Genomic DNA, 26427 nt, shown 5'->3' with positions numbered 1-26427 from the left:
CCACAGGTCATGAATATTCATTGCCTTTCCCTTTCCCAGGTCTGAAAGGAGGGGAAGTCAGGGGGCTTCGATCCCTGCTTTTTTGCTTGGCTGTGAGATGGGTCAGGGGCAGAGCCTTATACACACTCCAGTAGCCCCGGATGGCAGCTCAGAGGCTGTTCTTGCCCCTGCTTTCCTGAGGGTTCCAAGAGTGACCTTGGCCAAGTCACTTAATCTCTGGGCTCTGATCTCCTCAGCTGTGACCAGAGGAGTATTAGTTCTACTGTGCTCCTCTCCTAAGAATAACATGCATTGTAAGGATCTGATTCAGATCTTGGGATGATGGCTCTACTGATGTAAATCTCAACCTCTTTCTTATTAGTTCCTGGCTTAATAAGAGACTGTTTCTTCCCTGTTGCCTGGCCTTGGGTGATGAGCCCCTCTGATCTTAACCCAGGAGAGTGATGGGGTCTGGGGGCTGAATAGAGATTTAGTTTTTTTATACTATTTCTGATACTTATTAACTATATGACCCAGACAAATATTTTCCTCTTTCCAAGGGTTAGACTAGATTCAGTGTCTCAATCTTTTGGGTGTTAGAGATCCTTTTGGTCATTGGGTGAAGTCTGTGGACCTCTCAAATAATATAATAATAACAACACTAACTAGAATTTACATAGTGTTTTAGGGTTAATAAAGCACTTTATAAATATTATTTAAATTTAACCTCACAGAAACCCTAGGGTGGCAGGTTGACTTCATTAACCCCATTTTATGGATGAGGAAACTAAGGCGAAGAGAAGACTAAATGACTTACCCAGAGTCACACTCCTAATAAATCTAAGTCTGAGTTTGAACTCTGGGCTTCCTAATTTCAGATCCAGCCCATTCTATCCATTATGCTGTCTACTTGCCTTTAAATAATTGAAGTGAATGCAAAATTTCAGTTAGAGCTGAGTGAAAAATAAAGATACATTTTTTTTTTTAGCCAAGTTCATAAGACCCTCTGGATTCACTTCATGTCCAAGATAAGAGCCCCTGGACTAGATGATCTCCAAGTCTCTTTTAGCATTACAGCAACCAGCCAGAAGGTAAATAAGCATTTATTAAAACCCTAACTGTGACCTATATCCTGTGCTAAGGTCTGGGGGTACAGATACAAAGGAAAAGAAAGGACCTTTATATTTTAATGGGGGAAGATGCCACATAAAAGGAAGCTGAAGGGGGGGCAGGGTGAGGAAGGTACCAGGCTTAGGGCTGATATGAAGGAATCTGGGGTAGAGTCTTCTGAGAAATGGAGACCTAACTGACCTGGGTATCCTCATGCCAAGGTGACTCAGGGAGGAACCATCAAATCAGAAGGGCTGCAGAGGTAAGTGCTCTTCTGATTGGTGACTTTCAGGGCCAAAGAATGAATGAAGAGGTTTCTGGGTCAAGAGGGGTGAATCTGGTGTGATCCTAGGGGAGTCTTGATTTTCCTGAGGCTCAGTTTATTCCTTTGTAAAACTGAAATGCAACATGCATCACCCATGTCACGGGAGTATTGTGATTAAACCTCTGTCCATTTGAAGTGTTTTAGCATTGTGAGTTATTTGCATCCTTATTAGTCGTCCTCAGAAGCCAGACACGGAGTTCATGGCTGGGCGGGCACTTTGAAGCCTTTCCAGCTTGGCAGGACCTTCTGATGGAACACACAGCCTTAAGCACAAAGGGTCAGCTCAATATCATTGGGAGGTATCTGAGGAGAGGAAGTGCAGAGTTATAACAACGATGAGAATTGTTTTTATTATACTGTATTCTAATTTTAGCACCTTCACGTATCACAGTCCTTACAGGAGTGGGAATGGATTGTACTCTTGCTGTGAAATTTTCTTTGACTATGGGATAGATACAAAGTACTCCTCTTATGCCATCTCCTGGGAGGTGGTAGGGCAGGGAGTATTGCCCCCATTTTACAGAGGACACAAAATCACAGGGAAGTCAGGTGCCTTGCCCAAGGTCACAAAGCACCTGAATGCCAACACAGGCCTCCAAGACTTGTCAGGGCTCTTTCATAATGGCCTAATATTTATATAACAATTTAATGTTTGCAGAGCACTTCATAATGCTGTTTTGATCTTTACAACGATCCTGTGAAGTAGGTTTTATTTTTACTGTCATTTTACAGATGGGGAAACTGAGGCAGGCCTATCTTAAGTGATTTGCCATGGGTCACACAGCTAGTAAGTGTCTGAGACCAGATCTGAACTCAGTCCTTTCTGACTTCAGGTCTAGCATTCTCTCTGCTGCACCAGTTGTTTGCTCGGTCTGATTGTCATTTATTTTCCTTGAGCCTCAGTTTTCTTGTCTGTAAAAAAGAGACAGTTGGACCAGCTCTCCAGTGAAGTCATCTTTGAGATCTAACATCCATGACTTTATGACCCTTGGACTCAAAAGGATTTCAAAATAATGAAAGTGCAATTCATATTCTATTGTGGCTCTCTGGAGAGAGCCTTTCTTAAGTCTAAAAGCTTTTACGCTAGTTAAATTTCTCCTGCCATTTTGCTGTGTGACCCCAGGCAAGTCTCTTGATTTCTCTGTAAAACATTGCCCAGCTCCCTGGGCAGTCCCAGATTTATAGAATATTATAGTTGAAAAGAGAAGTGAATTTGAAAGAAACCTTTAGATCCTTCACTGGGTGACCTTCAACCCAGCCCTTGCCATCTCCTTTCCTTGGTTCTGATTAAAGAGTCCAGAGAGATCCATTTCTCAAAGTGAGTTCATAGGTTTGTAGTTATAGAAAGTACTTATAGGAGTCACCTCATCCGAGACCTGTAGAGCTAGGCTGACTGGCCCCTAGTCCTACAGATAGTAAGTGGCAGAGCCAGGATCAGACTGCCAGACTAAATACAAGGTGCTGTCATACCAAGGACTTCTAAAATTGCAAGGTGGAAGAGGGACAGAAATAAGCATTTCACATGGTACCCACTATGTGCCATCAACTATTTATAAATATTATTTCATTTTGATCCCCACAATAACTTTCTAGGTAGGCTATTATTATTCCCATTTTATAGTTGAGGAAATAAGAGGTAAAGTGACTTGCCCAGAGTCATACAGCTAGTATATGTCTGAGATCAGATTTGAACCCAAATCTTCCTGATTTCAGATTACTGGGTCACCACCTTCATCTTTTTCCTGGGGCATCAGTGATCATCTAGACCAATCTATAATTGAATTCTACCATATTAAAATAATAATAATAACTAACAGTTATATGGAAATTATTATGCATTAGCAATGTGCTATACTTCCCACTTATCATTTGATACTCACAGTAAGCCTTGGACATATGTGCTATTATTACCCCCATTTTACAGTTGAGGAAACTGAGGAAAATGGAGGATAAGGGACTTGAACAAGGTCATATGACTAGTAGGTGTATGACTGCAGACCCAGCACTCTATCTCTTGTGCCATCATCTGCATCTAAAGCCTGGACCAATAGCAGTTAATTTAGACCAACGCATCATTTGAACTCTACCCCATCCCTGGAAAATGGACATCTAGCTAGGGATAAGGAACTCACTCATTGAGGTAGCCTGTACCACTCTGGACTTGAATTGTTAGAATGTTTGTCCTCTGGTTGAGCTAGAATCTGCTATGTAACTCTTCCCCTCCCCTCATTCCCCATTAGTCCAAATTTTGCCCTCTTGGGTCAACCAGAGACAGTCAGATCATTCCTTGACATGACAGCCCTCCAGCTGTTGGAAGGCCCGATGGTGTCCCCTTTGGTCATCTCTGTCCTCAGGCTGTGGGGTCTAGCCCCTCCCCCTCCTAGTCACCCTCCAGTTTCAAAACACTTTGTGAACGTTAAAAGCACTACACCAGCAGAAGGTCGAATACTAATCATTGTTATTACTAACTATAAATCTGTGATTTAAATCAGTGCTTGTGCTGCCCTTTAGCAGGAAATCATCATCCAGAGAATCAGTGCCTTTTCTTAAACCTGTCTGTGCCAGAGTCCTCTAAAGCTTTCATTAATTCATTGTGTGACCTTGGGCAAGTCAGTTTCTTTATCTGTAAGATGTAGAAGAGGCTAGTTTAGGTAGTCCCTAAGGTTCCTTCTACCTTGCAAGTTCAGGTCATTGGGACATAGGGAAGTTCATTGTTCTCAGAGCTGGAAGAGACCCTACCCCCTTCATTTTGCGGGTGAGGAAGATAAGATCCAGGAAGGTTAGACAAACTGCCCACAGACTGGGGCATAGGGAAGAACCCCCACAGATACTGAAGAGTCCTTGGTTTGAGCATTGACATTGTCACAATCTCACTGTATGACTTTTGGCAAATCTCTTCCCTGTTCTAGGTCTTCATTTCACTAGTATCTGAGTGTTCACTCTCCAACTCTTTCTGTTTTCCAGAATCACAGAGTGAGTGCCAGGCACACAGAGAAAGGGGCTTTAAAGTGTAGGATGACAAAACCAGAAGAGACTTTAGAAAGTACTATTAGAGCTGGAAAGCATTTTAGAGGTGAATTAGATCTAAGCTCTCATTTTACAGGTGGGAGAACAGAGGCATGCAAGAGACAAGGACTTGGTCATGTCTATCCAGGGGACAGTTGATAGGGGGTCAGGTTGAGCCCAGGCCTTCTGACTGATTCTAGTTCTTTTTCCACTATACTAAGCCTCCCTCAACTTAAATTCTTTGTTTTTTTTTTATTCCCCTGGCTCATCAAGCTAACTTGCTGGTGGACTAGCTTTCCTGGAAGAAGATGATATTTGTGGAGTTTGGGTAGTTGAAGGCCTTTGAGGACTTCTCCTGTCAAGGCTAGGAATCCTTAGGTAACCATGATCCATGATGGCTTCAGGGGGACCCAGCAGGTGAATAAGGGATAAGATTTTGAGATCACTACCAATGCTATGGACCTGACCTTTTCATTCAGGGCCATCCTCTATGGAGTGTATCATTAGGAGAGAAAAAAAAATAATCTTCTCTGAAGTCAAACTATGCACAACTACTCAGGTTTTTGTATATGGAGTTCCCTTTGAGGTTTTTAGTTGAGGAGTTTGAATTTCATTTGGAAGACAATAGGGAGCTATTGGAGACTTGAATAGAGGGGTAAGGAATAGATCTATTCCTAAAGAGGATTATTTTGGTAGCAGTATAAAGGATCAATCACTCTGGCAGCAGCATGAAGAAGAAAGGGGAAGAGAGGAGGCAGGAAAACCTGTTAAGGAGCCACTGGTGTAGTCCAGACAGACAAATAATGGTAATGAGGACTCATGTTAGGCTGGCAAATAGTAGAGGTGAGGGACTAGAGTGTCATGGACACATGAGTGAGATAGTGAGGGGATAGAGTCAAGAGGAAGCTGGGAACTGATCTGAGATGAGCAGTGAAAAAAAGGGAAGAGTCAGAGATAACCTTGAGGTTGAAAAAAAGGAGATAGGGTGACAGATGTCAGTAGGGAAGTCTGTGGTGAGGCAATCTTAAGGAGGGAAGATAAATACATCAAATTGTAGCTTCTCTTCAGTGGGTGACCTTGATCACAAAGCTCCACAGAGAGGTTTGGGGATTACTTATGAGCAGTCCATTAGGGTAGCCAAAACCCTGTGCATTCTGGTCACAAGGTAGATTGACCTGATCTGTGAAATGTTTGAGAGAAAATCCTGGGGTTCTTAGGTTGCAGGTATCTCTCCATTATATTCTATATTGCAATGTGTCTAGTCTTCTGCTTCCTGTGATTCCTAGGAGCTCCTACTCTGAAGCAGAGAAATTATATGAACTGATCTATGATTACATAAGATTAATCTGCCAGAAAGTGAAGGATGAAGTGAAAGTGAAATGGGAGGTAGTCAGACCTCTTAGGAGTCAATTACAATGGGAAGAAAAACAACCCATTTCCTTGGCATCCTCTTAGTGGGAAGGATACAAGAAACAAACAAATAGTGCTTCTGGATGTTGTCTTTTGTGAATCATTCTCATCATCATTGTAACCCTCGCCATCATAGCCATTTTCTCTGCCCCATTCATTATTCCCATTACTATCATTGGTACTATCATCATCACCATTATCATTACCACAACCATTGCATAGCATAGCCAACATCACCATTGCCATCATTACTATCCACATTGCTGCCATGGTCATCATGGCAACTATTATCAATCACAGTCATCACAATCATTGGCATTATTTCTTTTTAGGTTTTTGCTAGGCAATGAGGTTAAGTGGTTTGCCCAAGGCCACACAGGTAGGTAATTATTAAATGTCTGAGGCCGCATTTGAACTCAGATACTCCTGACTCCAGGGCCAGTGCTCTATCCACTGTGCCACCTAGCCACCCACATTGGCATTATCTTCACTAATTTCTTCACTATCTTCACTTTTACTATCATCACCAAATATTTTCTAGTCACTAAATATTCATAACCCTTTTTAGGCACTTTACAGAGAGGATTGCAGATCTTTAGGTATCTTGTAATCAGATATACACCAATGAGACAGTAAATGAGGGCTGAAGAAACATTTTCTTTGAATAGCTAGTTTGGATGGTTGGCAAGAATGGGCAAATGTCTTCTTGTCTTCCTGGGCAGAATAAACAGATGTTTGGAGAAATCAACTCTGCCATGGGCTTATTAAGCAAGATATATCTTAGGAGATTGACTATTATTTTGTGGTTCTTGAATTGCTTAATTTGTTGTCATTTCTAGGGATTTATCAGGGGCCTTCACTGCCTTAAATAAGAAATAAACAATGGTGGTATTTAATGGTGGGATTGTAGACCCTGTGCAAACCTCAGTGGGAAAGGGGAGAAGGGCAGAGTAGAGGCAAGAAGGGCAGGATGCTGTACAGACCTGGCCCCTTCTCATAGACCAGTTAGGATGGTCATCACTCATCACCCACAGCAATGGCCTCAATGTTGCCTCCCATAGCCTTTCCTGTCCTTTTATTGGAGGCTTTCCACATGGAGCCGCCATTTCAGAGCTGGGAGAAGCTGAAGGGATTCCCAGTGAATACAATAGACCCTTGAGCTGTCCACAGGTTCTCCTGCACCACCCTGAACACCTGGCTACTCCTCTGCCTGGAACTCTGGACCTCTTTCTGCAAAGATTTTTGTATTGTCTCCAGGACTTTGTATAGATCTTCCCTCATGTCTGGGATTCACTTGCTCCCCACACCAACCTCTTAGAATCTCTAATCTTCTTCGGGGTCTCTCAGAGCCCAGCTAAAAGCTCCCCATGGCCTTCAAGTCTTAGGCCCTTTGTCCTTTATTTCCAGTTTATTTTCTCTGTGTCTTGTGTGTGCACACTTGTTTACCTGTCTTCCAATAGAATGGAGACTCTTGGAGAGCAAGAACTTCTAGGCAGGCAAAAATTAAGATACAATATTAAGATAATGCTTATTGCCTGACTGACTGGCTGACTGGTGAGCATCATTCCTTGTACACAGTAGGCACTTACTAAATGCTTACTGTTGACAGACTTGAGTCGTCATGAAAGTTTCTTAGAGCTTGTGGGTCTTTTGTCAAGTTGCATCAGGACTTCACCTGTTCATTCTTTCATGTTAGGGTATTACAGAGTCTCAGACTAGTGGAGCCTCTGCCTTAGATGAGTCTTTAGAGACTTCAGAGCAATGCTCATGTCAGCCCTGTCTGAGTGCCCATGGAGATGGTTGGCTAGCAGGCAGCCCATTGGCTGTTGGGCCACTCTGGCTGTCCAGAGCTAGGTCTTTCTTATACTGAGTCAAATTCATGTCCCTGCCATTTCCCATCTTGGGCAGAACCTGGGCAGAACAGTTATGCTTCCTGGGCCCTAGGACCACCCTTCAGAGCTTTGTAGGCAGTGATCCTGGCTCCTTACACTATGAAATCTGAGGGAAAATGTGTCTGAGCTTTGTACTTCGTCCAGCCAAATACTTGCCTTCCTCTGCCAAGCTCTAGAGACTCTGCTTCCCTAGTCCCATCTTCTTTTCCCTCTTATTTCTCTTGCCATAAATAGTACCCACCCTAGTCTACCAGAGTTTCTATCTATTTGTAGATAGTTACCTAGAGAAACTATCTATTTCCTATATGAGCTTGAAAAATTATTTAATGCCTTTTGACCTCATTTTCCTCATATGTAAAAAGAGAATGTTGGACCAGATGCCCTTTAATGTCCATCCATAATAGTCTATGTTCTAAGGCTCTTTTTTAGCTACATTAGTTTGTATTCTATTTTCTTGTTCTTTCCAGCCTTATTTTATATTCCCTCCTCTTCATGGGCCACAGTCCATCAACACTGGTCGTCTTGCTGCTCTTCAAAAATAGCATTCCATTATCCATCTCCAAGACTTTGTATAGACTATCCCTCATGTCTGGGATTCACTTGCTCCCCACTCCAACCTCTTAGAATCCCTAATTTTCTTCAGAGTTTAAGTGTAACCTCCTAGATGAGGTCTTTCCTTGTCTTTCTTGGTTGACAGTGCCTCCCCTCACTCTGAAATTAGCTCATTTTAAATTTGTATATTTTTTTTCCCCTTACTTTTATGTGTGAATGTTGTCATAGGAAGACGTAAGCTCCTTTAGGTTAGGGACTGTTTCATTTGTATCTTTGTATTTCCAGAGACCTGGTCAGCATCTGGCACATTTCTTGTTTAGTTGTTTCAGTCCTGCCTGACTTTTCGTGACTCCATTTGTGTTTTCTTGTCAAAGACACTGGAGGGGGTTGCCATTTACTTTTTCAGTTCATTTTACACATGAGGAAACAGAGACAAGCAGGATTAAGTGACTTACTCAGGGTCACACAGCTAGCCATTGTCTGAGACCAGATGTGAACTCAGGAAGACAAGTCTCTCTCCCTCCAGGCCTGGTGCTCTAACCACATCGCCACCTAGAGGACTGACAAATAATAAGGGCTTAATAAGTGTTTGGTGATCAGTTGATTGGTATATATCAAATCAGAACTTTTGTTTGAATCCTGGCTTTGTAACATATTCTGTAAGATTCTGGTTCATGAGGAATTGAAGAGTCAAACATGACTAAAACAACTTAACAATAATTATCATATAGAATAAGACATTAAGTACCTCTGAGTGGAGCAGATGAAGTATTAAGGAGACCCTTATCAGCTGGGGTTGGTACTCAATAAAATTTCTTTTGGAAAGTGTTAAGTTCAAAATAAGCTTGCAAATATTTGTTAAATACTTATTAAATTCAAGTATTATATAAAATCTGACCTCGTATACTTACTAGCTGTGTGACCCTGGACTAGTCACTTAACTCTGCTTGCCTTAGTTTCCTCATGTGTAAAATGAGCTGGAGAAGAAAATGGCAAACCATACCAGTATCTTTGCCGAGAAAACCCCAAATGTGGTCATGAAGAGTTGAACACAATTGAAAAACTACTGAACAACAATGTGCAAGACTCTATTATCCTCAAAGAGCTTACAGTGTGCTGAGGGTTAGACCCCTTCCATTATTGAGATTTCATGACCCCAGGAGGGAATTCCTATTTGCTGGTAATCAGTCACTTATGTGGATTCTAGGGTTCTTTGGTTTTATCCAGTGGGCTGAGGGGAAGCCTTTGAAATGTTTGAGCCAGGGAGTGGCTAATCAACAGTGGTCCTACCAGTGTAGTAGATGGAACCTACCTTCCTGCTTAGTGGAGTTAGTATTGGATACCTATAGATTCTGTCTCTTTGGGCAAAGTGTTCCCACCTAGATGAAGTGGCCATGAGTTCCCCACTCTGCAACCCATTGCAGAAGAAGGGGTTTGGAGTAGAGGGAGAGGGGAGGGCTATGTATTACTGAAGTGTTGGTGAAAGCTCCAGGGGCTCTGGGGAGGTACTGCCAATGCAAATTATTATTATTAGCCTGAGTTCCTTGGAGACTCCTCCTCCTCAGTCTCCTTAAAAACTCAGTTGTCTTGGGTAATGATCACTTTGGCTGATGCAGTTTCTCTGGTATCTCGCTCTGGGTGATGGCTGTAATGGATAACTAGGAATTTATTAGGAGCTGAATGCATTTGGCTGACTTCTTTCTGAGAAGAGTGGTGAGGGTGCTTGCAATGGTGTTGCCCCACCGAAGGGCCCTGGAACTACTGGTGATAGGACCTTGCCCACAGGGAGCTCCTGGTCTTAGATTAGACATTTCATTCTTGGAACTGTCCTTTCTCAAATGGACTGCCTTTCATTTAGATAGCCATGGCTTTCCCATATGAGATCCAGGGTGCTGCTATTTTCATCCTGCCCCCCCCCCCAGGAAAAAAAGTCCACTTCCATTAATAAAACAGTGATTCTTTACTGCTTTATTCTTTGTCAGAGGGCTATATATCCATTATATTATTGAACTCCCAGGACTGCCTTGAGAAAAAGAATAATGACTTCTCCCATTTGTCAGTAGCAAAACAGCTCTAGAAAATCATACAATCTAATCCCTCTGAGCAGAGAGATAAAAAAGGGCATCTAGTCTGACCCCTATAGCCCACTGAGGAAATGCATAGAGGAGCATAGGTACAGCTAATCTTTTAATAGAATTAAAATAATTTAGCATTCTTCATTTTATTTTTTTTTAGGTTTTTGCAAAGCAAAATGGGGTTAAGTGGCTTGCCCAAGGCCACACAGCTAGGTAATTATTAAGTGTCTTAGACTGGATTTGAACCCAGGTACTCCTGACTCCAGGGCTGGTGCTTTATCCACTGCTCCACCTAGCCACCCCCATTCTTAAATTCTTAAAAGATTTTTGAAACACTTTCGTCCTAAAAGCCATATAAGGTAGATAGAGTAATAGTTATTATTCCCACTTTTATAGATGAGTAAACTGAGGTCTACAAAAGTTAAGAGACTTGCTGATGATCTTGTCCCTTGTGAGCATCTGAGGAAGATCTCCAAGCCACTGAGTCCAGTTCCCTCTTTTCCCTTTATAGCTGGAAGAGACCTTAGTTCTTAACTAGTCCAAATCCTTCACTTAGAGATGACCAAAATTAGGCCTGAATATGTTCAGTGTCTTGTGAGAGGGTAGCCAGGACACCCTGTCAGAACCAGGATTCAAATCTAGATCTTAGCAAAATCTAGAGTTCCCCTCATTTTCATACAATTTCCAATCCTCTTTATGGTGCTGTGCCAGATATACATCCTCTTTTTGAACTCCTCCAGCTCATTGTTTCCTAAGGCATTCTATTCTCTCCCCAACCCTTAATTTAAGGCAATGGGGTTGAGTGACTTGCCCAAAGTCACACAGCTAGGCAAATATTAAGTGTCTGAGGTCAGATTTGAACTTAGTATTCCTGACTCCAGGGCTGGTGCTCTATCCACTGTGCCACTTAGCTGTTCCAGTCTGTTCTCTTTTGAATAGATAGAGAAGAGAAAGGAGGGGACAGGAAAGGAAGATGAGCATTTATAGAGTGCCTGTTGTGTGTTAGCTAGGTGGTACCATTGTGCATAGAAGGTGAGGCCTGGAGTCAGGAAGACCCAAGTTCAAATACAGCCTCAGACATTCACCGGTTGGATTACCGTAGCCAAGTCACTTTACCCTATTTTGCCTTAGTTTCCTCATCTCTAAATTGAGCTAGAGAAAGAAATGGCAAACCATTCCAGTATCTTTGTCAAGAAAACCTCAAATTAGGCCATGAAGAATAGACAGAACTTAAAAATGACTGAGCAGGAACAAAATGTGTCAGATATTGTATTTATATTACTAATATCTTATTTGATCCTCACCACAATTTTATGTGGTAAGTGCAATTATAATTCCCATTCATATTTGAGGAAACTAAGGCACACATAGTGTCTCACCCAGAATCATACAGCTAGTGGCAAAGGTGAGTGATTTGACCAAGAGGAAGAGCGTTAGGCTTGACAGAATACCTGAATTCCAGATCATATAACTATTCTTCCTGAATCAATGACTTTGGGCTAGACATCTCCCCACTTGAGAACTTATTTTTTCCCATTTCTAAAATGAAGAGGTTGCAGCATGATGCAGAAGAAGAAATGGCCTTGGGGTTGAGGATATAGGTTTGAATACTGCTGACTCTGGGTTAGGTCACTTTCAACTCTGACATCTTGAAATTCTAGAATTCTAGTTCATGGAAGAAGGAAGAAAGCATTAAATCCCAGTTCCTAATTTATGCCCATTTTGCAAAAGCCAGTTTCCTTGAGTGTGTGTCCTCCCCTCCCCCCTGGGTCCATACCTTTGTGTGAGTGGTCCCTTCCAGACTTGGGTCTCCATGGTGATGCCCCTGTTGTCATGGGAGGAAGGTAGAGAAGACTCATGGGAACTGTCCCAGTGGAGCAAAGAGAGTCCTGTTTATCAAAGTGCTCCATACAGGTTTGCCTCCTGTTGTTCAAATGGTAGTGGTCCATCCACATGGTGGGCAAATTGACCAATCATAGGATTAAATGATAGAGGGGAAGATTTAATTTAGAAAATCAGTAGGATCTCCTGGAGGAGGCTGAGGTTTAGGGTTCTACACCAGTATCAGTAAACAAGGGAGATTGTGGAGCATCCTCTAGTCCTAATGAAGGTTGCACCTGTTTTCAGTGGTTTAGGTGTAGTCCTGCCTGGCAACAGGAGGACCCATGAGATGCCGGACCAGACATGCAGAGCTGGACTGGAAAGAATCTGGGGAAATCACTTGCTTTCATTCCTTGCTTCATGCTGGCAAGATAAAGCATCACCTTTCATTCTGAGGCAGAATGTTTCTTTAAACAGAGTTGACCTTCTCCCCATTCTCTACCCAGTACTTCTCTGCCTCACGTTTTTCTGGGCATGAGAGGAAGAAAGAAGGTATTGGATTGACACAGTCTTTATCAGGCTTTTTTGGGCTGCAGGCTGTATGTGAGAGTAAACCTAAACCTGCCAAGTGGTCTTATCGACCAAGGACTTAGATGGAGATGGGGAGCCATTGTTTAAAAGAAAAGAAAAGGAGTTCAGCTCCATTGTTGGCTTTCCTTCTGAGAATGTATTGTATTTTTAAGTACTGTTTACTCAAATGGCTTTCCAAAATGTTTTGAGAGAGATTTGAGCTGGGGGGGGGGTGGGGAGAGAGAGAGAGAGAGAGAGAGAGAGAGAGAGAGAGAGAGAGAGAGAGAAGGGGAGATGGATATTTAGAAGGAAATAGGGAGAGAAGAAAGGGAAAACTTCTTAGACCTCTGACTTTGAACAGAGACTTTGAGTCAGGAGGACAAGAGTTTGAATTCAACCCTAGGCATTAGCCTCTTTTTTTTTTGTTTTTAAGTTTTTGCAAGGCAAATGGAGTTAAGTGGCTTGCTCAAGGCCACACAGCTAGGTAATTATTACTAAGTGTCTGAGGTCATATTTGAACTCAGGTACTCCTGATTCCAGGGCCAGTGCTCTATGCACTGCACCACCTAGCCACCCCTGACATTTGACTCTTACTAGCAGACCTTGGGCAGGTCACTTAATCCTGATTGCCTTACATCCAGGGTCATCTTCAATCATCCTGATTCATATCTGGAGAATGTACCCAGATGGTTCTGGAGGAGAAAGTGAAGTAGGTGACTTAGCACAGCTGCTCTCATTCAAATCCAATTCATGTGCTTGTCATGGCATCACCTTTCTGATGTTGTACTTCGAAAATGAAGCACAAATATTAGGTGACCTTTACCAAACTGCTTAAACTCCTGGGTCTCAGTTTCTTCTTCTGTAAAATGAGAGGTTAGATTGAATAGTTTAAAAGAACCTTTCCAGAGCAGAGTTTATATGGACATGATAGGGGCTAGGGTGGGGGAGGGAGAGAGAGGAGAGAAATACAAACAGATTAGAAACAAGAGACAAGCAAATGGGAAGCATGGGGAGGAGAGAGAGAGAGAGAGAGAGAGAGAGAGAGAGAGAGAGAGAGAGAGAGAGAGAGAGAGAGAGAGAGAGAGAGAGAATCAAAGACCAGCATATATATATATATATATATATATATATGTATGTATATAGCATTACATTCTTATTTAGAAAATATTTAATGAATAAACATTGCATGCAAAACTTTGTGCTGAACTCCACTATAGAGGAGGAGGTAGAGAAATTAAGACTATGGTCTTGGTTTCTTTCCTGAAGAAGCTAAATATGGATTCCAGAGGCTGAATTCATAAGCATGAAATGGTGAACTGGAAATGAGAATAGGTCTGAGTCCTGACTCTGATGCCAAATTCTTTGTCTGACTTTGGGCATGTCCCCTTGTTTCCTTTGAGCCTCAGTTTGCCCACTTGAAATTTAGGAGGACTAAATGCTTTTCAAGCTATCCTTTAACTCTTAACTATCACTGTTGAGAGATTTTCACATAGGAGAGATGTTCTCTGCTTGATTTGATAGGACTGTGGGTAAACATTGCTAAGAGACAGGTCAACAGACATTTATTTAGTACTTACCATGTATGTGCCAGTCACTGTGTTAGGTGCTTGGATTGCAAATAAAGGTTAAAAATGAAGACAATTTCTGCTTTCAAGGAACTTATATTCTAATAGGAGAAGGCAGTATATAAAAAGGGAGATTTTAGATGGCACTGAGGAGGTTCTCACTTGGGGGCATGGTAGCTAAGTCCAGAGAATCAGAAGCAGAATTTGGAAATGGACTCTTCCTCAAAAAGGAGATTCTGACAGCAATTCACCAATGGGAGGAATGGGCCATAGGCTTGATGGTAAGAAGACCTTTCAGACATGGGTTGAGTTGCCTTGGAAGGTAGCGGCTCTTCTGCTTTTGATGCCCCTTAAAAATCTGGATGACCCCTTGTTGGAGATATGTAGAAGGGATTCCTGATTTGGTAAGGATTATATTAGATCTCCTCTGAAAGTCTTATCAGATCTACTTGGAGAGCTAAGACTCCAGCACAGGTATCTCCATCTGTGCCTAAGTTTAACAGCAAGAGATTAGTTAACATGCCATTCTTTGTTACTTTAAGTATCTGTGATTTCCCTCAAGTAGGCTCCCTCTACATTGAATCCCAGCTGCTCTTTGGGCTAAAGAGAGGAATTATTGTAGCCAAAGTTAAGATCCAGAGCTGTCTCTGCCCCACACTTGAAGTCCTTTCAACTTGGTTGAACCCGTATGTTTTACTGGCATAGCCTTAGAGGGTCCTTGGCCACCTGCATGCTATGAGGAGGCCCCGGAGGAGATTGTTAGAGTTCAATGTAGTAACTAAGTGCTAAAATCTATTCTGTATGAGACTGGGGGATGCAAAGAAATGAGAGGGGACTGAAGTCATTATGAAGAGTTTCCTGGAGAAGCTGAGACCTAGGGGAAAAAAAAAATCTTCTCAAAGATCCATTAAACACTTAGCCTTTTGATGCCTTTTTAGGGCTGTGCTCCCCACCGGATGCCAACCAGACACCTAATCCTACCTTTCTCAGCGGTGTTCCCCCAGAGGACGTCCTGGCAGGATGGCTGGACCCAATGCTACTAGGGCCAAGAAACGGAAGCCCAACTTTTGCCCACAGGAAACAGAAGTGCTGGTGTCCAAAGTCACCAAGCACCACCAGCTTCTCTTTGGGACAGGGCTGCTGAAGGCTGAGCCTGCCCGGAAGTACCGAGTCTGGAGTCGCATCTTGCAGGCAGTGAATGCCTTGGGTTACTGCCATCGGGACATTGTGGACCTGAAACATAAATGGCGGGATCTGCGGGCTGTGGTGCGGCGGAAGCTAGGGGACCTGCGCAAATCAACCCATGGCCCTGGCTCAGGCAAGCCCCAGGCCTTAGCCCTCACCCCTGTGGAGCAGGTGGTGGCCAAGACCTTTTCCTGCCAAGCTGGACCAGCAGAGGGCTACAGTCTTGAGGCTCTGAGAGGTAGGTTGTCTCTGCCCCAACCAGCATCCTCACCATCCAATCTAAAGCCAGCCTTGCCCTCCTGACAAAAGAAACTCAACTTTCCCCAAGAGATGAAAACCTCTTCTGGCTCATCTTCTGTTTTCTTCTTCCTCCACCTTCTCCTTCTCTCCTATCTCTTTTCTCTTCCTTTTTCTATCTTTTCTTTCTTCTCTTCCACATTCCTTCTTCTCATTATTGTTCCCTTATACTTCTTCTCTCCCTTCTCTTTCTACTAATTTTGTTTCTCTGCTCCCCTTTTCTTATTCCTTATTTTTTCTTTTCTTCATCACTCAATTAAGTAACCTACAATGCTGGAAAAAGAAACCATAGTGGTCATCTACTTTAACACCACATTTACAGATGAGGGAACTGAGGTCCAGAGGGGAGAAAAGAATCTTGCTGAAGGTCACACAGGGAGGTTATAGCAAAATTGGAGCTAAAACTGGGACCTCCAGAGCCTCCTGTCCAAGTCTCCTTCTGCTCCTTTGAAGCACAAGGCTTATATCCATGAATCCTTAACATTCTTTGGACACCTAATATGTCCAGGGCTTCAGTTGGATTGGAGGCCATGGAATGTAATAAAATGAAAGTCATTAAAATATTCCTTCTAGGAGCTGACTGTCTGGTGGTGAAAGTAAGATATGGATGCATATGGTGTGAGAACAAACAGTTTGGCAGCATAGACAGAGGGGGAAGAAATTGCTGAGATGCTGTGATAGAGAAGAGGAAGAGAGGGGCTTAAGGGAGACTTTTTAGAGGAGATGAGACTTGAGCTGTTTCTTGATAGGTTAGAGGAGAGGTATACAGTGTGGTGGGGCAAGAGGAACAGCATAATTAAGGGGCTAGAGCCCCAGACCTTAGCACAGTGGTTTCTGAATAAAAGCTATTAATTGATTAGGAATGTGCATAGTATATGTGTGAACTGTGGAGAGAGGGGAGGACCTTGAATTCCAGAGTGAGGAATTTGGACATTTATCTTTTAAGCAATGAGGAGCCATGTAAGATTCTTGAGCATGGATGATTTGATTAGAAATAAGTCTTAGGGTGATGAATCTGATATTATACATAGCCTGCATTGGAAGGACCAAGACTAGATTCAGGGAGGATAGGGTAGTACTTTAGTTGGGAGATGATCAAGTCTGTGTGAGAGTTGGAGCTGTGGAGATGGTGGGAAAGGGACAGATGGTTTAGAACTTTTCATTTTGGGGGCAGTTACATGGCTATGGGACTATAGGAGTAGCTGAGAAGGAAGGCAAGAAGGGAATAGAAAAGGAAAGAGGGAGTTGATAGGGCAGAGTGCTAGAGGTCTAGCCCAGAGAGACAGAAGGCTGGGATCAGAGAAGGCTACCTGCAGTGGTGAGACTTACTGGATACATACTTCATTCAGGCCTTGTGGTAATGTTACTGCTGAGGGAGATGTGGTGATGAGAGTGTTGGTGATTGCACCTGTGGACAGAAGGATGATGGTACCTTGCTGGTATAGGACTGCCTCTGCCCTGGGGAGCCTGGGGGTGGTGCTGGAGAGGAGATATAGACCATGTTACTTATAAATGGGGTGGGGAGGGGAGGAGGAAAGGTGGTACATGCAGCTTGAAGTTTTTAGTCTAGCTTAAGCCACATTGTGTTACAGGGAAAGGACCTGAGTTTAAGTTACAGCTTTATTACTTACTATTTGTGTGCCCTTGAACAATCATCTTTTGAGTCTTGTTTCCTTTTCTATAAAATTAATAGGTCATTCGAGATGGTCTCTGAACTCTCTTCCTGCTCTGTCTTTGTGTATTTGTCTCTCTTTTCCCTTTCTCTCTCTTCTCTTCTCTTCTCTTCTCTTCTCTTCTCTTCTCTTCTCTTCTCTTCTCTTCTCTTCTCTCTCTCTCTTCTTTCCCCTTCTCTTTCAGTCTTTCTCTTTGTCTCTTTCCTATCTTCTCTTTCAATCTCTCTTTTTTCTCTCTCTCAATCTTTCTCTAAATCTCTCCTCTTTCAATCTCTCTCAATCTCCTTTTCTCTCTCAGTCTCTGTCTTTCTCACTGTTATTCTCTCTCTGATATTGATATTACTAGTGACAACTGTAATGTTAAATAAAAAGCACACCTCTGTTTGGTTTACCTCCACCTTAGTTAAAGAGTTATATCAGCCACATACATGAGTTAGCTCATAATTTCACTTATAAATATATTCTGGTTGGCACCACCCTTTTCCTTTTGTATCTGGTTTTTTCTTTGAGTTAGAGTCAATGGGGAAAGAAAACACAGAATTTTGCCATCTGGCCATCCTATCTCTCCAGGAAATTACCCCAAGCAAATCCTCTTAGCCTTTTAATCAACCCCCTTTTCATATTTCCTTCTCAACTCATGGAGGGATTAATATTTGTATTTTCATGTACAAAAATTCCTCTTAGCTTGACCTTAGCAAGGGATGCAGGCATTAAATTAATATTTCATTATGATGATGTCCCAGAAACATAGCAGAAGTGGGGAATGGAGAAGGAAGGGAAGATGACTGCCCACATCTTTGTGGCCTTATCCCTGATTCCAGACAGTTTTCAATCACTAGTGTGTGTGTGTGTGTGTGTGTGTGTGTGTGTGTGTGTACTCTGATAATCAGCACATATTTATTAAGCACATACTATATTCCAGGCCCTCTCCTAGATGTTGGGGAGTATAAAGGCAATGAACGAAATGAAACAATCCTACTAGAAAGAGCTTCCCTTCTAGTAGGGGACATAGCAAGGACATATATAAGTGTATGCAGAAGAGCTACAAAAAGAGTAAATACAAACTAGTTAAATACTAGGTAGTTTAATAACATGCTCACGTAGCACTTTACTGTTAATGCTTTCCCCTGCATTTTCTCCTTTTGTCCTCACAATAAACAGGCAGGTTGGGAGAGTGAAAAGAATATTCATTGGCTTTACAATCAGATGACCTGGGTTCTGGACCTACCTCTGATTCTTACCAACTGTGTGACCATGGATATGATATGCCACTTTTCCATCCTGAGCCTCAGTTTACTCATCTGAAAAATAACTAGGTTGGATTAGATGGGCTCTGAGGTCCCTTCCAGTAGTGGATCTATGATTCTTTGATCCTTGGACTAGTTTAGTAGAGAGGATAAGATGCAACTTCTTTGTGTTGTGGAATAATAGATTCTTGTTAAATCTTTGTTGTGATTGTTGTTGAGTTGTTTCAGCCATATCTGACTCTTTATGGCTCCAATTTGGGGTTTTCCTGGCAAAAGTACTAGAGTGGTTTGCCATTTTCTTCTCTTTTATAGATTATTGAACTACTGAGGCAAATAGGATTAAATGACTTGCTCAAGGTCACACAGTATCTGAACCTTGATTTGAACTGGGGTGGGGGGGAGTCTTCTTGACTCCAGATCTAGCACTCTATCCACTGGACTATCTAGCCACCCCATGTTAAAGTGAGAAGGTATTTATATATAGAAATGCTTAATGCAAACTGCCAATTTAATGGATAAAGAACTGGAAGAATTCTCTACCTGAGTTCAAATTTGACCTTAGACATTAACTATTCGACCCTGGGCAAGTCACTTAATCCAGTTTGCCTCAGTTCCCTCATCTGTATAATGAGCTGGGGAAAAATCACTCCTGAATATACCAAGAAAACCTCAAATGGGGTCACAAAAAGTCAGACTAGATGGGACTGACTCAACAATTACAATATAAATTCTTGTTTCCTTCTTTCTTAGAACATAGAAAATTGAAGGTAGAAGACCCCTATGACATAGATTCTCAGATGTTTTATGGTTTAAAATATAGATATATAGATTGTCACCTCTTTTTTTAGAGAATTGGGTTCTGTTTAAGGGCACTACATTTTAGTTTGGATATTGGTAAACTGGAGAATGAATAAGAAAGCCAGTGAGGATGGTAAAGGAGAATGAGTTGGGACCATATGAAAGTTCATGAGGCAAGTGAGAGCTTTCTTAAATCTCTGAAGTCTTGTCCTCTGGGAGAGGGATTTGATTTGTTTTGTCTGGTCCTAGAAGCTAGAAGTAGGACCACTGTGGAAAAGTTTTCAAGATTGAGAATTCAGCACAATATTGGAGGGGAAACACTGCCACCAATAAAAGTAAACCCCAAACCTCCTGGATTATCAGAGCTATGCAGAGATGGAACTGACGGTCATAGAAGTGAGCAAATTCCCTGTTATAGGAAGTCTTCCAGTAGAGCCTGGATTATGTGCTGTTGGGGTTGATATAGAGATTTGTGATGTGGGTGACAGAATTGTATTAATTGACCTTGGAGGTCCTTTGAAATTCTAAGATTCATGATTTTATAATAATAATAATAACAAACACCTATAAAATACTCATGTTCATTGTCTCATAATAATTATGATGAAAATAAGAGCTGAAATTTCTATAGTACTTTAAAGTTCTTCATAGACATGATGTCACTTGATCGTTACCATTGGGTATGGCCTTGTTAAAGTCTCCAGGGAACTTACTCTATCAGTGCTATATTCGGGGCTAATTCATTATATCGAGTTAGATATAATGTGTAAGATAGACCAGACCAGCAGGATCCACTTTGACCTATGGCTAGAAGGTTGGGAAGCCAAGTTTTAGAATCTGGAAGGTGAGAACTTAGAGTCAGGATCTCTACACCTACAGATAGAGTGGAGCTTAATAGACATTTTAGACCTGACTGCTTCTGAGTTGCTGGGTGATCATGGACAAGTCAGTTCCTTCTTTGGACCTAATGTTTCCTATTCCATTGAAATCAAAGGTTGTATTAGTTCTGGGATTTTTAATCTGGAGCATGTGAACCTTTTAAAAGAATATTTTAATAACTATTTCAATGTAATTGGTAATTTTATAATTTTCTATATTTTATTTTATTTTTCTGAGGAAAGGGTCCAGGAAATTCCCTGTACTGCCCAAGAGAGTCATGACATAAAACAAGGTTCAGAATTTTTGGGCTAGAGGATCCCTAAGAATCTTCTAGGTTTGGTTTTCTTTGATTTTCAGTGCCTAACAAATTAAATTTCTTTTTAGGCAACTGCTATTTCAGTACTTGATTATCTTAGCACTAATGTCTAAATGACTGTCAGAAATAAGTTGCTGAATCCCAACTGTAGGCCCAGACTGAGCTCTATAATTCTGGTCACAGATTCACCCCCTAATTAGGTCCCAGATGAAATTATGACTCAGGCCACAGACTGAGTCCTCTCCATGTTGGTTGTGTCAGATATGTACATAATCACAAAAAGAAGTGGGTTGTGTGAGAATGTATGGATGGTATCTTCCTTTTTGGAAAATCAACCTGTGTCCTGCAGGGTTGGGGTTTTGCTAGATGACAGAGTGTGCGTGTCAAAAATATTATACAAAGGAACAAATTGTTCTGGCAAAAGATATGGGGACATCTAGGATCCCAGATTTGGAGAAGGAAGGGACCCTCAGAGGCCATCTTGCCCAAGTGATGAGGAAACTGCCACCCACAGAGGTTTAAGTGATCTGCCCAAGGTAATACTAGTGTCAGAAATAGAATTTGAACCTCTAATGCTTTATAACAAAAAGGATGTTAATAGAAACTATATATATGTGCAGAAGGGTGGGTGGAAAGTGCTTTTATTCCTGCCTTGGGATCTCCCAGAAAGGGTTACACATCTATCAGGGGCTTTTTCTCTGCTATTTTTAATCTATTAAAAAAATTTCCAGCAAATCTTCCCTCTTTTCTCCTGCCCTCTTTCTCCCTGAGATAAGTTAGTTTTGGAAGGTGGAAGCCAGTGCAAATCTGATTTGCTTCCATATTTGCACCTACAACCACATATTAATACAAACAGCGAGCCAGGGCACTTAAGCTATAAGATCAAGAAAGTAATAGCTTCCTCTGGAACTTAATGAGGGCACCTCTCTCTTCTTGCCTCTATCTGTTCAGCCTGGGTTTTATTCCTGCCTGGAAATAGTTAAGATTGGCCTTTATATTGTGATTGCAGAGTTGAGTGGGTGAACAGGAGGATGTTGGGTCAAATAGAATCATATTTTCTATGTGGACTCTGGGGAATTTTGTTCACTGTTTACCTGTTTCAGTGATACCCTGCGTTGTGCACTGGCCTGTTATAGTTGCTTCTTGAGGTCTTAGTTACCACCTACAGAAAATGGTACACAAGGGATGAGTCTGTGTCACAGGTCAGAAACTGCTTTGGATGAGGGAGGGAAGAGGGTGTTGTGATAAGAGACCCTTGACTTTAGCTTCAGCAGAGACTGGATTTAAGTCCTAGCCCTAACTCTTGAAAGTTCTGTGACTTTGTTTTCTACATCTGTAAGGGAGGCACTGACACAGGTGGCATGCCCTCATCAGAGAGGATGCAGTGCTCTATGAGCAAGGCAGAATGGAAGCAGCTTAAAGGAAGCAAGAGATGCTCAAGTTTAGAGCAGGCATCCCAAATATTCACATAGACTGTTTGTGCCTGACACATGGTAGAGCTTTTCAAACTCATATTAATCTCAGCCATTTTTGGACACATTGTAACTTGTCTTTAATATAGTGATATCATCTTGGTCTTCATCAGTAATGAAGGACAAGAACCAACCAAGGTGGATACAATACTATTAGCCTGATGCTCCTCAAAGGGTTGTTATTAGGATTGTACCTTGTAAACCTAAAGCATTATATAAATGTGAATAATTGAGTTATTATTGACCCTTCTGAGAGCCTCTATTCTCTTAAGTAGATCTGTTTGAGTGATGGGACCCTTGCAGCCAGAGACTGTGGGATGCTAAACCAAGCCTTCTGCTTTCAGGTTTTTTGTAAGCCTAAATTCTTGTTCTTTATCCATTGGTCACTCATATAAAATTTAATCTTCTCCAGAAGACTGACTGAAAGAACAGAAGAGAATGTGATCTTGGGGGACAAACCTTCTGGATTGCAATTTCTTCTTTTAAAATGTGGGAAGGGGAGTAAAGATTTTTCAAGGTCCCTTCCAGGTGCAAAGTTTCTGATCTAATTGTGTGAATGCAGATAGTGAGGGGCTAAGAGATTGTGAGTGACTTGTTAGTGACATAGCCCAGACTTGAACATGCATTTAAAGTGCGTAGTCAGTGCTGAATTTTGTGACTCCAAAGTCCTTTACATTAAGACTGAATATGTGAGGGATTATAATTAACTGATATTGGAATCATTTGCTGGTAATGGCTTCCATACTGACGTGGATACTACCAATTTTCCTCACATCTCTCTGTTCCATTTTTACCCATTATTCATGTGACCCTGGGTAAGCTATGTTCCCCCTCTGAACCTCAGTTTCTCTATATGGAAACTACATTTGTCCTGTTCCTTTTTCTTGCTGTGAAGAAAGCGCTTTGTGAACCTTTAAAGCGATGTGGAATTGAGAGCTATTATTAACAGTGAGTTGGGCCAGATAGGGGCGGGATGGCTGGGTGAGAGAAGAAAAAAGGGATCCTTGTAATGCAGCATAATTGTGGAATGTGCATAAAAAGTCTTAATTTATATTTCTGCACCAGGCAGATAACAACTAGGGCTTGTACAATAGGATGTGGGGCGATGAGGGGTCTCTGAGAATGGGTGCAATTCTGTTCTTGGCTTCTTTGGAAGGCCCAATTATTCCCATCACAATGGAAGCAGTGGGCGGGGACCATGCAGCTGACACAGTTGAAAAGCCAAGATAAGCAATAGGGATTTTTTTTTTTCCTTTTACTGTGAAGTCAGTCAGGTGGAATGAAGATAGAATCTTGAAAATTGATTCCTCCCTTTCTGATCTCTCCCTCCTCTCTCTCCCCCTTCTTTTTCTAGGGGAAGACTAGAAAAAGAAAAAAACAAAATTTCACGATTAGAAGGGGTCTAAGAGGTCCCATCTCTCAACCTATATCTGATTGAGAATTCATATCCACCATAAGTGGCCTTAGACCTCCAGAGGCTTCAGGAACCCATTCCTCTCTGGGATAGTTTCATTATTATGATGAATTTCCATATACTTACTTGAAATCTGTTTGCCTGTAATTTAGAATTGCAGAGTATTGTCTTGTGAGCAAGATGATAATGAGTCTAAGCATGGGATGATAGGATTTAGAACTGGAGTTGACCCATTCTAGATCTTACTGTTTGCAACAGCCACAGTGATCCTGCCCCTAACAGTACTTCAACTGTATCTGGCTGGTCCTTCTACAGGGTTTTCTGGAATTGTTTCATTATAATTAACAAACTTCCAGCAGCATGGTATAGTGGTTAGAGAGCTAGTCTTCAAGTCAGGAAAACCTGGGTTCAAGTCCCTCCCCTGACACTTCTGGGATAAGTCAGTTGAATTGGAATAAGTCAGTTATGCTTCAGTTCTCTAGGACCCCATGGTGCCAAATTCAAATAGAAAATGTGACCAGTAAACCATGCATAAGGACCCTGTGGGCCACATGATGATTTAGAAACCCACAAATTAGCATTATCTGTGTTTTAATGTATTTTTATTTGTTTTATTAGCTATTTCCTAATTACATTTTAAACCAGTTGCCTCAATGCCATAGTGTCTTAAAATCTCTGCTCTAGGTGGCTCTTCAAGATTCTAAGGTGCCTCAATAGAGTTTTGTCATCAAAGAATTCTTTACAACAATGAAATTACAGGTGCAGCCTCTGTCCCTTCATTTCAGACCATTTCCTCTCATTATTTTTTCATATTTCAGTACTCACTGAGACCTGACTCCCACCTAAAGACACTATATCTCTGGGCCTTCCTTTTTTTTCCATGCATAGTTGTATCTTTTCTCAGTTGCTTTTCCCCTGCTCTGTCTTACTCACTGGTTCCTGAGGTGCACTTACTATGCTTTGTTTCCAACAATTATTACTCGACTCTTCCTCTATCAACATCATTCAGCAACCTCTCCTCCTCTGAGATTCATCTTATTCAAACTTATCACAAGTGGCTATCAAGTCCCAGGACACTTTCCCTCAGTTCTCCATGAGTTGAGTGCCTTGCTCACTTTCTCCTCCTAATACCAACTCCTGTCCTCAGACATATTGTTACTCCTTCAAATACCCTAATTTCCCTTTTCTTCAGTTTATTCAACTCACATGGCCTTTATCTCCATTCTGTCTGAGCTACATAAAGGGACCTGACTGAATGAAGTATGGATTAGAGTTAGCAAAGACTTAGGGGGGCAGTGTTAAAGAAGAGAAGGGTACACACTTGAGAGGTGTTGCAAAAGTGAAATCCATAGACCTTAGCTCCAACTTGTATATCCACTGTGAAAGATGAGAAAAATCCAAGATGGGCCCTAAATTGTGAGCCTGTTGGTATTGCCTTCTTCTATAGTAGTAGAAAGGTAGGAAGTGGAGAGGATTTAGGTGAAAAGATCATGAGTTCTATTTTGGACATATTAGGTTTAAGGTATTTACTCTGGACATCCAGCTTGAGATATCTGACTGTTAGTTGAATATGAGATTGGATGTCCATAATGTTTGGGCAGGAAAAGTCAATTTGAGAATCATCAGCATAGAGATAGTAACTTCATTCATGGTAGCTGATGAGGTTACCAAGTGAACTAGTGTGTAGAGAAGAGGACCCAGGGCTTAAGCCTGAGGGACATGATTTGGAGGAGGAGACAGAGAAGGAGTGGTCAGATAGGGAGGAGAATAACCACAAGAGAGCATTGTCATGAAACTTAGAGATAAAGAGTAGCAAGGAGAGGGGGTGATCAACAGTATCAAAGGATGCAGAAAGAGAATGAAGACTGAGAAAAGACCATTAGGTTTGGCAAGTAAGAGATCATTGATAACTTTGGAGAGAGCAATTTTGATGTAATGATGAGGCTTGAAGTCAGTTTGACTATGGGGATTAAGAAGAGAATGAGAGGAGGTCTCTATTTTTAAATAGTCTTTTTGAGAAGTTTAGCTCCTTGCTGTAACATAGTTGATTAGTGATTCTATTTGAAGACATCCAAGGTGGGACAACCTCTCAGCTCTAATTTTAGGAAGTTTTCCCTGGTCAAGTTTAAATTTGCCTCTGTACCTGCTCCCTATTCTCTTGGTTCCATCACCTGTTTACACATCTCTCCATTTTCTCTCATCTCACTTTTCAATCTCTTATAATTCACTTATGACTCATTTCTCAACGGAAACCATTTTCTTCAAAGTTAGTAATGATCTCCTAATTCCAGTGACCTTTTTTCAGTCTTCATTCTCACTTCCTTGTAGCATTTGACTACCTACTCACTCCTTATGCTTTGCATTTTTGTGACATGCTTACTCTGTCTTGGCTCTCTTTCTACCTATTTGACCAATTCTAAATATTGTTGCTGTATCACGAGCATGGTTGCTCTCCAACTATCTGCCCTGGCTCTTCTTTCTCTTGGTAATCTTATGGCTTCAGTTATCGTACCTACAGATGACTTCCATTTCTATATTAATCTGGTTCTCCTGAGCACTAATTCCACAGAACTAACTACACAGGAGACGTTTCCAGCTAGACAATCCAAAGATAGAACAAATTCAACATATTCAAATCAGAACTCAGTATCTTTCCCTTCAAACCCTCTCCTCTTCTTTGCTTCACCAATATTTTCATCATCCAAGTTTATGACTTTGGAATCTTCCTTGATTCTTCATTATTTCTTACCCTCCACCCCACATTTACTCAATTCTAACTCCATGCCATCTTGTCCATTATTCCCTTTTCTCTCCTCTTACATGGACACCACCCTCATTTGG

The 26427-nt window shown here is 41.6% G+C and overlaps 1 protein-coding gene across 6 annotated transcripts in view; it reads left to right on the top strand.

Annotated features, from left to right (window-relative positions):
• Positions 1-26427, top strand: part of TSNARE1 (t-SNARE domain containing 1) — a 278385-nt gene that overhangs the window by 59483 nt on the left and 192475 nt on the right. For 4 of the 6 annotated variants that reach the window (XM_074202840.1, XM_074202835.1, XM_074202836.1 and 1 more), the window contains exons 2-3: positions 968-1070; positions 15244-15728. In XM_074202840.1, the coding sequence (XP_074058941.1) occupies positions 15326-15728 (403 nt within the window). In that variant the 5' untranslated portion in view covers positions 968-1070; positions 15244-15325. The remainder of the gene's footprint in view (positions 1-967; positions 1071-15243; positions 15729-26427) is intronic. The other 2 variants (XM_074202838.1, XM_074202839.1) reach the window with 1 other exon arrangement.

Source organism: Macrotis lagotis, chromosome X (genome assembly GCF_037893015.1).
Source record: "Macrotis lagotis isolate mMagLag1 chromosome X, bilby.v1.9.chrom.fasta, whole genome shotgun sequence".
NCBI classification, from domain to species: Eukaryota; Metazoa; Chordata; class Mammalia; order Peramelemorphia; family Peramelidae; genus Macrotis; species Macrotis lagotis.
The sequence above is the reverse complement of the archived record's forward strand: the minus strand, read 5'-3'. Positions and strand labels throughout refer to the sequence as shown.